Source organism: Epinephelus moara, chromosome 16 (genome assembly GCF_006386435.1).
Source record: "Epinephelus moara isolate mb chromosome 16, YSFRI_EMoa_1.0, whole genome shotgun sequence".
Taxonomy (NCBI): Eukaryota; Metazoa; Chordata; class Actinopteri; order Perciformes; family Serranidae; genus Epinephelus; species Epinephelus moara.
Window position 1 is genome coordinate 7,942,469 of NC_065521.1, and position 13,429 is coordinate 7,955,897.

The 13,429-nt window shown below is 41.5% G+C and overlaps 1 protein-coding gene across 2 annotated transcripts in view; it reads left to right on the plus strand.

Annotated features, from left to right (window-relative positions):
- renbp (renin binding protein) overlaps window positions 1-13,429 on the plus strand; it is a 32,632-nt gene that overhangs the window by 9,466 nt on the left and 9,737 nt on the right. Inside the window, exons 5-9 of one of the 2 annotated variants that reach the window (XM_050064681.1) lie at window positions 5,489-5,670; window positions 7,620-7,847; window positions 10,046-10,127; window positions 10,289-10,464; window positions 10,631-10,762. In XM_050064681.1, coding sequence (XP_049920638.1) covers window positions 5,489-5,670; window positions 7,620-7,847; window positions 10,046-10,127; window positions 10,289-10,464; window positions 10,631-10,762 — 800 coding nt within the window. The remainder of the gene's footprint in view (window positions 1-5,488; window positions 5,671-7,619; window positions 7,848-10,045; window positions 10,128-10,288; window positions 10,465-10,630; window positions 10,763-13,429) is intronic. The other variant, XM_050064682.1, reaches the window with a different exon arrangement.

Genomic DNA, 13,429 nt, shown 5'->3' on the forward strand with positions numbered 1-13,429 from the left:
AAGAAGCTGCTAGTAGGGCTTTAGCTTCATTTATGGGACGCTAAAGCAACCGATTGAAATTGCAATCTTTGAATGGGCATATCTCATGCCCCGTATGTCGTAGAGACATGAAACTTTGCACAGAGATGCCTCTCCTCATGAGGAACAAGTTTGCCTCAAGAAACCATAACTTCCGGTGATATAGATTTTCCGCCATTTTGAATTTTTTGAAAAACACTTCAAATCGATCTCTTCATAGGAAGTTTGACCGATCTGCATGAAAGTCAGGGAACATAATCTAGGGACCAATATCTAAAGTTCCCTCTTGGCAAAAGTTGGAAAACTTACTAAAACTGAGCTTCTATAAGGCAATGAATATTGTGGAGGGCGTGGCTCATCACATAAAGGTGTATAACATCTCAAGGGTTTCACCGATCACCACGCAACTTTGTAGGCATATGACCACACATAATCTGAGGGGACCCCTCCATTATTGACCCCATCAAACACAATGGGGGCACTAGAGAGCTAATTTCTTATCTAGGCCTAACCGCCATATCGATTTTTACTAAACTTGGTAGATATGTAGAACAGGACGCCTCAAGGTGACTGGAGAAATTGAACTCTAATTGGCAACTGGGTGGCGCTATAACAACAGAAAAATGCTTAAAAAATGGCTAAAATGCGACTGATCGCTGTGGCTCCCCCTGTGGCCGAATGTTGTTGTTTTTTTCTAATTTTTGGTATGACTAAGTCCTGGTATGGTATGCTGTACATAATCATGGAAACTGTCAGTGTGTCATTCTGTCAGTCAGTCATTCTACCAGTGCGCCCCATGTTTAAGTCAATAAAACATATAACTATCCCACTATTGGCAATGGTACTACTGTACTTTCAATAAAGCAGTCGTACTATCAAATTCATAAAAATTCATAAAAACTGAATACATTGCTCTTTTTAGTGGGTTCAGTTGACTATTTTATCTGCAATTTCCTATGACCTGTATCCCAAACACACACCATGTCAAACTGTACGTGGGCAACTGTGCATTCAATGAGTATGGACTAGTTATTTTTTTTTGTTTGTTTGTTTTTTTTGTTTTTACAAACTACCAGTCATCATAATCCATCCCATGGAAACATTTGTAAATAAAAATATGTATTTAAGAAATATCTAAAGTTTGGCCAAATACAGATTGTAAATTAGAGACAAATCAGTTGCTCTCAGTTTATTCAGATTTACAGACCCCAATATATTTTCACCTTAAAAGCATAGGTGTTCAGGTGTAGTTGACATTAACATTTGTTTAATGTGACCCCAGAGTTTTACTCATCCACAGGTTAATCTTTGCAAAAGATGGTACAGGGCAGTGTCCTTTTGTAGACTTAGGTGATTAATGACAGTCATGGTAGTGTTTGCTCTGTACTTACTGCTAATCATTATCAAGACACGACAAAGTGCACAACATGTCACCACTGTTGTGTCGAAATCTTGGATCTGCAAAATATTATCTTTAAAGGAACTAAGAAAAACAGCCATGCTTTTAGCTCAAGCACAGTTTATTTGTGACGCTAGCTACGAGACTTTTAAAGGGTTTTACAGTACAATGGTACTTTTAAATGAAGTCAAAACATGAACTTTATTTGCAGTCCAGTCAATCTGTGATCTGACCCAGGAAAAACTGCAGTACTAATCATTGAAGGTTTTATGTGATCCTTAGAGACACCCAAATAACATATTAAAAGTATACCAAAATATACTTAGTGGAACAAGGTAAATTCAGGGGTCAAAATTTAGGGCCTTAGTGTCACAGCATCACACTAACAAGTGCTTATCTCTGCTTCTGAACATGCCATTTACATGTAATTTATGTCTATATATAGGTTTTTAAGGATGTTCTTTCACATACAACTATCAGATATGACCTGCTCTGAATGTATATGTGCACTTTGGGGGTAACCTTTCATCAAAATGACCTTTTTTGAATCCTAAGTAGGGCTGGACAATATAGCAAAAATTATTAGCATAATATTTGGTGATAATGGTGCTAGTTTAAACAATATATTGATAACTACTGAAGCCTGAAGAAACCAGGGGGTTCATTCGGTAAATTATAGAATATACTTTATTTAACATAAAAGATAATAACATAAACATTAACTGTGCAAACAAAGCTGCATTTAAAACATATTTTGAGATGAAATAATATACTGAATATCATCTACATGTAAACATTTAACTTTCAACAAAGCAATACAAGTTAATGTGCCTTGTAACATGAAAATAATGGTGTAGTTATGGTATGGTACGTTTTCAGGTGATGTAACTTTTCAGAATTTATAGAATCTTAGTTACATCTGTATCTCTCAGTTTCAAGTCAATTAAACCATTCACTATCTCGGAATTTTCTCCACATACAAATATGTCTTAGCAATGTTTTCCATGAAAACTAAAGCCCTTTTTAAATAGGAATTGTGCAAATTTGCAGGAAAGCCCAATCAGTCTTCTTTCAGCATTGGCAGTATAAAAACAAAATCGGGGACTGCAGTAAAATGCCGCCTGCCTACTTTTGTTCATACAGAATGTGCCTTTTTTGGGGCTATGGGGGCGTGAGCAAGTAACAAAACATGTAGCTCAGCGTGTGACGTAAACAGTGACGTGCTCCGAGGGAAGCCACGGTCAGTCCTTCGGCAATTCTCGCATAATTTGGCCCGTCCTTCACCGTCCCCGTCATTTGACGGTTAATGGCCTCTTCATTTGCGAGGACAAGGAGGGCGCAGAATTCTTTGTCTCCCCAGTTGCTCATCTTTACTCTAGTGTCTTTCAGGTTTGCGTTTCCCTCTTGCTACTAGTACTAGCTGCTCATTCCTGCTATCAGCTGTTTCCTGTTTATCCACCGCCAGTGGGTCGCACGTGCGGCGTCATCAACAGCTCCTCCCACAAGTCTTCAACAGCCCCTCCCGTGGCGGAAGGGTGCCTCATTCTTTTAAAACCAAAAAGGTTCCGCCAATAATGCCCTACGAGACGGAAAATTGGGCACCTCGGATCAACTCGCCAATCCGACTCTGTGTGTCTAAACGCTTGCAGCTTGCCGGCAAAACGGCCCAACATTCGCCAAAAATCTGACAGTGTAAAGGGGCTTAAGATGCATTTCAGCACACAAAACAAAACCTTAAATGAGGCTAAGCTTGAAACATGCCCTGACTGTACGCCTACATATTATCGTCACTCCATGTCCTCATCCAAATGTGCTGACATATTCACACACACACCTCTGCACTCTGTGCAGGCTTAGGAGCAATCATGTCCTTGACAAAGACATTTGCAAGGCATAGTGCCGCAACCTAACTTGCAGCTACATTGCACCAGCTCCAACAAGGATTGAAGAGCAGGGTCTTGGTCGGAATGGATAGGGATGAGGCATGAGTCTTGGATCCTCTAGCCCCATTCCGCTGGTGGTAACAAGTCTCCCATCCACTCCTGAACCTGATGATACACTCTGAAGCTATGACACTTGGCAGAGGGAGTTGTTGGTGGCAAGTTGCAAGGGTGCATAGCTGTTTTGCCATCAGTCATCCTAGCATAGAAGCGTTTCAGCCTGAGGTCATTGAGAGAATCCATTTCTCCGCCTTTGTAGATAAGCAACATTGCCCTTTCCCCTGCAGCAGTAATTTCATCCTTGGTAGCAGATTGTTTTCGAAAATGCTGGCCTGTTCTCTGAATGAGTCACTTTGTTGAACCAGATGCAGAGAGACCCTTTTCCCAACTCCAAACATGACATCTTAGGCTCAGACAAGAAGTACACCTTGCCTTGCTGATAGAGGTGTAGCAGAAGAATGAGGAGGTCAGTGTCATCTCCAACAAGGGCGGTTGTTTGCTTCAATGCTGCTGTCACTGCTGTTTGATCTATTAGCACATCTGGGTCTCCCTGAACATTCAGCGTCTAACCCTGCAAATTTTAGTCCCTCCCCCAACAGGTTTATGAAACATTGTTTGTTTTCATTGTTTGACAGAAATTCTTGCTTTTCCAACCTCAGCATCACGGTTGACGTGAATGAAACCTTTCATCTAGTCTTCCTATTCCTTCTTTTATGGGCACCATCCTTAGTAGATGGCTGGCCGCTGTACCCATCAAACACAATCACCACTGACTGCCCATAATGTTTAAGAATGTAACCAATGTAAGTTTCCACTGTCTTCCCTATCTCCCAGGGTATTCGGTGGAGTAGGGCCCGGTGATCAAAGACGTATAGGATGTCTCTTTCTGGTGCATCATCATGTGGCACAGCGTTCCCAATTGCTTTTGCAATTTGGAGTTTGTTTGCTGGGAGAAGCAGTGTTTTGTTTCCAAAAGGGCAGATGGATACCCGCAGAGTTCGTACTTGAAGGCTTCAGCTAACTCATCTGCAGTTTGAACTCTTGCCTGCATATCTGTTATGCACCCCACAAAACAAACAGCGCTCTTTGTATGAAAATGAGGGGCAAGACGATGTCCGCTTACAACGGACTACCCCTGCTTGGATACCTTGCTGCCGTGTCTTCAATTCAAACAAACAGTCAGAGCCAAAGAGTTTCTAATGCAGCTGTCAGTCATGTCAATCGCTGCTCAAACTGTGGTTAAACTGTCAAACTAGGCAGCACTGATAAAATACGAATCAGTAATCTGTAACTGCGTTGCATATTTCTCTCCTCATATGTCAGTTTTGGTGTACTGTTTAAGCCATAAAATTATAAAGTTTGTGACTCAAGCATCATGTTTAAAACAATCATGTGAAACCTTTAATTGTGTGTTGTTAATATTATTTTCATTATTATCATTAATTCTAGTTGTATTTACAGTGATATAATGGAACAGCTTAGACCCAGTTTAGAAGGGAGCCCTGAGGCACAGAATGTAAGAGGTAATTTTGGACCAAAAATTGGGTGTTGGGGCAGTAGAACCCCAAATACAGGTATTCGACATTAAAATACTGTCTCAGAATGTGTTTTATTGGAAAGATTGACCCCCAAAATTTTAGGTGAACATAGACCAGTATTAATCCCACTTTACCCAGACCGTTTTGCTTTTGACTTACTACTACTATCCATTAAAGTATACTTTTAATATGTAATACTGGAGGGCATTAGGACCGATAACAACTATGAAACATTACTGTCGCAATTTCTCCTAGGTTGGGCCCTTTTTTACTAGTTAGATTGACTGGATTATTAGAGTTTGGCAACAATATACTGAAGGAAATTTCAACTATGTAGCACTTAAAAACCCCAGCTGTTGGTTGTTGGTTTTATAAGCCCAGTCTGTGGTCAGTGATGGGTTTTTTAAATCAATCACTGGAGCTTGTGTAAGAACACAAAACATTGTTCTTCCTTTGTCTAAATGACATCACTTAAACAGGTAGATAAAGCCAGCAATTTTACATATTCATGTCTGATAAGGGTGTTATACTCATTGCTCATATAGATCTGTCTAATCTTATGGTAATGTTGTGTTGTTCTGTTTGCATCTTAGGAGGAGCATTCCTCAGAAAGTTTGCCCGTGTCTCTAGCGGCAGCAGTGGCCAGTGGAAGTGTGCCTTCTGCCTAACAAGAGATGGTAAAGCAGTCAAAATCCAGAGGACTATATTCAGTGAGTGTTTCTACATCATGGCCATGGATGAACTGAGCAGGGTCGTTGGTGACAAGGAAATGCAGGTACAAACAATAATAGGTTGTACAACAATAACTAGATTATATATTATACATATTATTGCCAGATTGTATGCTGCTAATTTTAGGGCCTCAAGAATACAGTGTTGGTCAGTCTGTCAAACTCTGCAGAGGATGATATTCTGACTGCTGACCAGAGTGCTATGAAATGGTATGAATATTCCTGATCCTCAGAGATGTTTATATGGTCAATTGAATGTGTTGGCAGCATAGACTGTTAAAATAATGGACAAAGCTACTGCTTCATCACCCATTGGTTTGTGGACTCTCGTTTGAAGCCTCAAGTTTGGCATTTCAGCTGTCGCCATTTTGGGTTTTTTTGAGCCAGAAGTGACCATATTTGGGTGAGGCGTTGGCACTGTGGAGGAGTGAGGAGTGGGTCTGACTGAGAAACCCAGGACACTATTGGCCTGTCACTCAAGCGGCCCACCCTTAATTATGCTTAACTTTAAGACTTGATAAAATGTAAATGGGTGTGTCATGTAAAAAATTCACCCCCGTACAGTTGACACGAATGTTGAAATTAGCTATAGAGACTAAAACTGTTTTTTGTACCAGGCTGTAAATTACATGTCAGCACTAGAGACAGGTCTGGAAGCAACCATTATCATTCTGCCAGAGGGAAAAAAATCTGATGTGTTCATTGCTATCTAACTACGTGTGTTATGTAGACACATCATTCATCAGTGGTTCAGCTTACATGAGGCTTTTAGACCCTTTTAGTGCCGACGTCACAATGGAGTCATTTTATTAGCTAGAGGCAAAATACGACTCGCCACCACAGAGCTGTAGGCTAGGAGTCTTAAAATGTTGTCTTGTTGTGTTAGTGGGACCCAGAATAAAAGGAGTCATGGCTCAATAATTGAATTTGATCACATACCAGCCGCCGCTGCCTGTCAACAAAAACGAAGACAACTACTGTGTGGTTAAATGTAATAAGACCAAAGGACTGGATGGAGGAAATAATCAAAAATGTATAGTGCACACTTCATATCAGCTTAGGGGAAAAGTATTTACTGTTGCAGGGATGAGTAACATTATGTGTATCAAGGGTTATCATGTCCAAATAATCGGAAATTGGGGAGGTATTAAGAGGAATATTGGATTTGTCTGTAATGCTAACTTTTTAGCGCATTAGCTAACATTAGCTTTGAAAGCAAAACAAACTGGAGGAAACCATTCAAGTATCGACCTCCTTTGTAAGATTGGCATAGTAATCAACCACAAAGACGGCCATCCCACCTTCAGCATTCCTGTCAAATCATCCATCCATTGAGTGAGAGCGTACTGATCGGTCCCGTTGGTCAGTGTTTACTTTTTCAAGTAACACTCGTGGTCCTGGAGAGTGAGGGACCTGACATGGTGCGTTCATAAATTCAGTCTGTGGCTCTACTACACTAAAATGAGAGACCTGCTGGTCGAACTAGCGGAGCGTTTTATTTCTATATGAATTAACAAATGGTCAGGTTAATCACACATTCACTCCGCTCGGCGCTCTGATGCGTGATCTTCCCAGACAGAGTGCCCAGATTGCGCCCTGCCACTCCAAGAGTGCCGCGCTCTGAATAATTCAACGGTACATTCAGACAGCACTCCGAATTTATGAACGGTCCAGTTTGTGCCAGAGTGAACTCCGGCACTCGGAATGGGTATTTTTGAATGCATCACTTGCATCATCTTCCTCCTTTGTCTAAAACAAGCCAACAGAACGTGCTAGCTAGCGTTAGCTAATGTCTGTGGAGAATTGTTTTGCCTGCAGCTAAGCCCTGCCCACCAAAAAACGTCATACTGTTTACTAACAGTAAAAGGGTCTATACCAAAGGTTCCATTTCTTGTTAAACACGCCTGAACGTGCTTAAGCCTGTCCTGCCATCCTAACAGCATTATCACACCATCACTCTGATAGGCTGCATTCTGCTCTGTTGTGTTGCTAGCTGGAGGCTGAACAGATGATGGAGCAGTTGATCCACTGGGTTCGGGTGGATTCGTCAGGCCTGGGTCGGCCCCAGCTTCCAGGAGATGTTCCCACCAACAGCATGGCAGTTCCCATGATGCTGTTGTGTCTGGTGCGACAGCTAACTGAAGGCCGGGGTCAGGAGGTTGTTCAGAAGTACAGAGAGCTGGCTAGCTGGTGTGTACATGAGATTCTACAACACATCCAGGTATGGACACACAGAATATGACTGATGCTTTGTGGTTGAAATGACTTCATAAAGTGATGAAATTTAACGTAGTTAGGTTGAGGTGTATATATCAATATACCTTTTGAGTATAAAATGCTGCAAAGTTCAGCACAGCACAGTTCATTTGTTCATCCCTGCAAAACAGGTGGTTCTAGACTTGGTGACGTAGTGACTACTTGCAGTTAGTGAACTACTCTAGATAGTGAACTAACTGCTAATGCTGTGTTCACCCTACGAGACACATAGCAACAGGCTACAAGACATTTTCAATGGAAGCCGGTGACATGATGCTACAAACTGACACCTGACACTTGTTGCTGTTGACAGGTCAATCAATCAATCAGTTTTATTTATAAAGCCCAATATCACAAATCACAATTTGCCTCACAGGGCTTTACAGCATATGACATCCCTCTGTCCTTAGGAATCTACTTTCACTACTGTGAAGTGATTGGCAACATTAAGAAGTGATTGATAGATGCCCCGCAGTCTTGAGCTTGCACATGCGCACACAAGTTTGAAACAGTGGCTCTGAAACAAATGCATGCACAAATCTAAAACGGTGGCTCTCCCGCTCTGCAGGTGGATCTATTGCTAGCTCACCTAGCACCACTGAGCCAGCTAATGTTTCAGCTCAGCCGAGAAACACGTCATTAATGTTTATATCTCATGCTGTTATGAGCCTCTCGTGCATGAGAAGATACACACTTCCTTCTGTGCAGTGATACTGTTGGTGGGAATCTTTCAGTCGAAAGAAAATAGTTCCTACAAAAAACTGCTTACAATAAGGTCTGTGGATCATCTTGAATAACCTGGGGCCTCATTTATAAACGTGGCGGACGCAAAGAAGGCGGCATACGGTACTTTCTACCCAAACTTTGGGATTTATAGAAAAATTTAAACTTGACGGGAAAATGTATGGACTTCCATGGAAGCTCTGACCCATGCGTACGCACAAAAACTGTAGACATGAGAAACTGCGACCCCTGTGGCAGAAAGATGAAAAGGAAGAAGTGTTGTGAATTTGATATTACTGTGTAAAATAAAGACAGATATGACCTCTCACATTTTATGTATGAAGAGTGCACTTGCAAAAACAGATAAACAAATCAGGGAATTCCTTTTCACATGCAATCAATCAGTTGATTGGGGGGTATGAAAAGCAGCTATCACAGCGTGCAAAGACGCACAATGGCTTATTTGCCACTGTTAGAGGATGTGGATAATGGGAGACTCCAGAGGGAGTGGATCTTCAGGGACCAGCAGGACCCACTGGCCAAAGATGATGAGTGGCTTATGAGCCAGTTCTGACAACCACATGCAGTGCTACTGGATCTATGCGCTGCTTTGGGCTTGGCGTTACAAAGGAGCACCTGCAGGAACCAAGCTGTGCCGGTGCTGTGCTGCACAATGTGGCGCAGCTGAAAACATGCCACTACCACTTGATGCCCCGCCCCCGACCTCTATCCCGGGCATTCGAGCCAAATGCTGCTGCTGCGTGCCAGTGTCTGGATGTGATGCATCGCTTATGAAAACAAGACATATTTTAAGAAATAATTTGAGTCAAGAAAATTATAATAATAATAATAATTATTATTATTATTATTGTTTGTCAAACAGCTATGGCAACTGTAACCCTCATTTAGGGTGTTTATTTCAGACAGTACACTACATTTGACGTGCTCTCTTTGTGCTGTTTCTTGTTAATGAATATTAATTCAGAGCGTTTCACTGGCCATTTATAGGCACTTATGGGTGGGGCAAGACACTCCTTCACCTGCGCCGAAAGTCGAGTTGATTGTGATTCATAAAGGGAAACAGGTGTGGGACATGCGTGCGCACAGTGTTATAAATCAGGATATTTTTGTGCGTAAGCACTTTCTGTGCTTTGTTCGTACGTCACCTTTAGTCAGCTTTCTTGCACACAGTTTTATGAATGAGGCCCCAGGTCATTATTTCTGGAAAGAGATATTGCTCTTTTCAAATGAAAAAATTATGAAACTGAATGACGAAACTGTGCTGATTGTATAGATCTTCTGTGCTGTGGGGGGAAGATGTGTGTGATACATCCATGTTTTCACAGACATGGATGTAAACTGTAAGAGAAACTTGAGTGGTGTGCGGAAGCATACAACCACAGGGTGGTTATTTTAGTTTTGTCTTGTTTCTTGGTACAGAGAGATGGCACAGCTATTCTAGAGAGCGTGTCACTGGAGGGAGCAGAGCTGCCGGGTTGCCATGGCCGAGTGCAGAACCCAGGTAAACACTGCGCTGCCTGCTGGCCAATCAGCGAGACGATAGCAAACACAGAGACTGCATGGGAGAGCTTGACTTGAACTATTTTCCTATTCTTTGTTGCCTACTTCAACATTTTCCATTTTTCATTGGTCCTCCCCACATGCTAACCCCTGCTGGCTCAGGCCATGCCCTGGAAGCAGGCTGGTTCCTACTTCAGTTCAGTGCAGAGCAGGGGGACGAGGAGCTCCAGAGGACTGCCATTAACAAGTTTGTGGAACTCCCTTATCAGAATGGCTGGGACAAAGAGCACGGCGGCCTCTTCTCTTTCCTGGATGTGGATGGTCACTGCCCCACACAGGTGAACCAACTATTGATACACATGATGGTGTTTTCCCTTAGATCATGGATGCTGCTGCATTTTCCTTGTACTAGATAGTGTTACTAGAGATTGTTTTCCTTTGACTGATCATCAAGTTTTAAATGCATCAGATCAGGTAGTCTGATCCTGCTTGTGTATTTGACAGCTGGAGTGGAGTATGAAGATGTGGTGGCCCCACTGTGAGGCTCTTATTGCCTTCCTGATGGCCTACAGTCAAACCAAGAAGCCAGAGCTGCTGGAGAGATTTTTCGAAGTTTATGAATACACCTTTGCCCATGTGAGTTTACACTGCAGTGTCAACAGGGCACAAAAGGACAACTGTACATTTTTTATCACTTATTTAAATGGAAACTTAAACATACTGAGAAATGCACATTTCTCTTTCTTTTCAAGAGTGAGAGATCAGCTCCATTACACATTAGGTTACTTTAAAAAAAAAAAAAAGTAATGCATTTGAATTTTTATTTACTCCCTGTAGAATTTTTATTTTTTACATTACTTGTTACATTACTTTTGCATTACACCATAACAACGGCTGCATCGTCATGGAATTGCCAATTAATGATAAAATGTTAAACCTTCCAAAAGCCCACATATCAACACAAAATAAGGCTCAATAGGAGAATCAAGGCAGACACTGTCTAAAATGTAAATAAAAACAGAATGGAATAATTTAAATACTAAATACAGTCCTAAAGATAGAAGAAGATATTTAATGTTCAAACAGATAAACTTTATTGTTTTTTAATAACTCATTCTGAATTTGATATCTGCAACAAGTTCCAAAAAGTTAAGACAGGGTCATGTTTAAGACTGTGTTACATCACTCACAACACTTGTGTTTGGGAACTGTAGACATTAATTGTTGAAGTTTAAGAAGTGAAATTCTTTGTTAGTTACAGCGGTGGCTGTTAGCAGTGTAGCTGATCTGTAAGTAATCAGTCAGTTCAGTTCAGATCAAGTTTAAATCTCCGGACTAACATTGCAGATAAAGAGAGAATTCAGGCTTTAATTAAGTTATTTCTCTGCTTCTTAACAGTGAGATAGGTAAGTCAGAGTTTACAATGAACCTGGGTTCAAATCCTAGTTGTCTTTGATTAGTTATTTGTGGTGTCAAAGTTTTTGAGAGCATAAATAGAGATGTGCTCATAAATCACCCTGTAAACCCATCAAAACTGCTGACAGTTTGTAAGTGTGTAGAAATTATTGTAGTTGTAGAAACTGTGAACTGTGATCAACGGCAGTCGGTTGCTGCTTGCTCTGGTGTCGTTAGTGGCCATGAGCGGAGCTGCCAACAGCCAATGCTGCAACTAACAAACTCCACAAATCTATTCAACAGCTCCACCATCCACAGTCAGACACACACGACTGATTATTTACTGCTTAATTACAGCTCAAAACTCGCACCAACAGCTGACGCTGCTTCAGTGTGAGTGTATTTGGTGGCTGGAGGTTACCAGCCTGTCGCTCATGCGACATTTGAAGGTAATTACAAGCACGGCCTTAGGTGTTTAGAAATTAGATAGTCCACTAACATTTTGACCTGTCTCGTCAACGAAAATGAAACATACTTAGTCTGAGTTTTTATTATTTAGATCTATTTTTAGCTTGTCGTCTCATTTTGGTCAAGGATAAAAGGTTGTTAACGAAACAAAGAAATCCCCCCACTGATGTGTCTTTCCAAATTCTGTGGGGAAAAGTCTTTTTGAGCCCGATGGCATCACATGATGGACCTGGATGGTGTAATTCCATGGTTAAGCCACCATGGGGAATGAGCCTCAAATCCCAGTGCTGTTCCTAGGGGCTTGGTTATCTCAACACTGTCTATGTGTGTTACTGTAATTACAGAGCTGCAGTCAGGACATGGTTAGCCAAGCTTAGCATAAAAACTAGGGATGGGTCACGATTTTTGAATTTCGAATAGTCGTTTTATTTTTGAAAAATCGATTTTTTAATGCGACTATTACTATTCGCCGTCTTATTTCCCCCCTTTATTTGACATGCAATTCAGCTCCTGACCGCACGAGGGCAGTTCGATTTTTGAATAGTGTTTTTGCTTGTGCTGCCCATCCCTAATAAAAACCAGAAACATTTTGTGGTTAAAGGAAGGAGTTACATGCCTGAATACTTTCTTGATGAGTAACATCCAGGTGCAGTGAATGTGTAACATCATTGAGTGTTATCATCGCAGTTCACTCTTTTTCAAACTGTAAACTTAATGACTAACTTGGAGCTTCCCGTAACCTAAACTTTTAACAACTCATAAGGTCTTTGTTCTCACTCCTGTTGTGCATTTGTAGTGTGTTTCACAAACCAGAGGATGTTGGATATAGCTCAGTGAAATGGTAAAAACATGTTTCATACAGTATATGCTAGGGCTGGGCGGTATGGCCTAAAATCAATATCACAGTATTATTTTGGGGGGATGCGGTGACAGTATGATATTGCGGTATTGTCTTCTCTCTTTTTTTTTTACACCTTAAATAAAATAATTTAAAAAGCCATACAAGTCTAGGATGGAAACTATTTATCGTCAGAAGTAAAACGGTTGCTAATCCATCTATTATTGTGTATAAAACGTTATATAGTATGTATAAACGTTAGAGGGAAGTGGGAGGGCGGGTGGCTCCCAGGCCCCCTTCTCCCGCGGGCCTGGGTTTGGGGCAGGTGGCCAGGCCACCTCCGTCACGTAGCGAGGGAGGTGAGGCAGGCCGGCCGCCGGGCCCCGTTCTGCCGCCGTAGCTGGAGTACTGCGGTATGAAGGTAACCACAAAAGCAGTACCGCGGCTCATGTTTACTGCGGTAAGTTACCGTCACGAATACCGCCCAGCCCTAGTATATGCCATTAAAACTAACACAAACTTCCTTGCATTGCTTATCTAAACACAAGCTCTGCCTGATTTATGGCTGATTAAAGTGTTATTAAATAGCTATTACTTTTAAG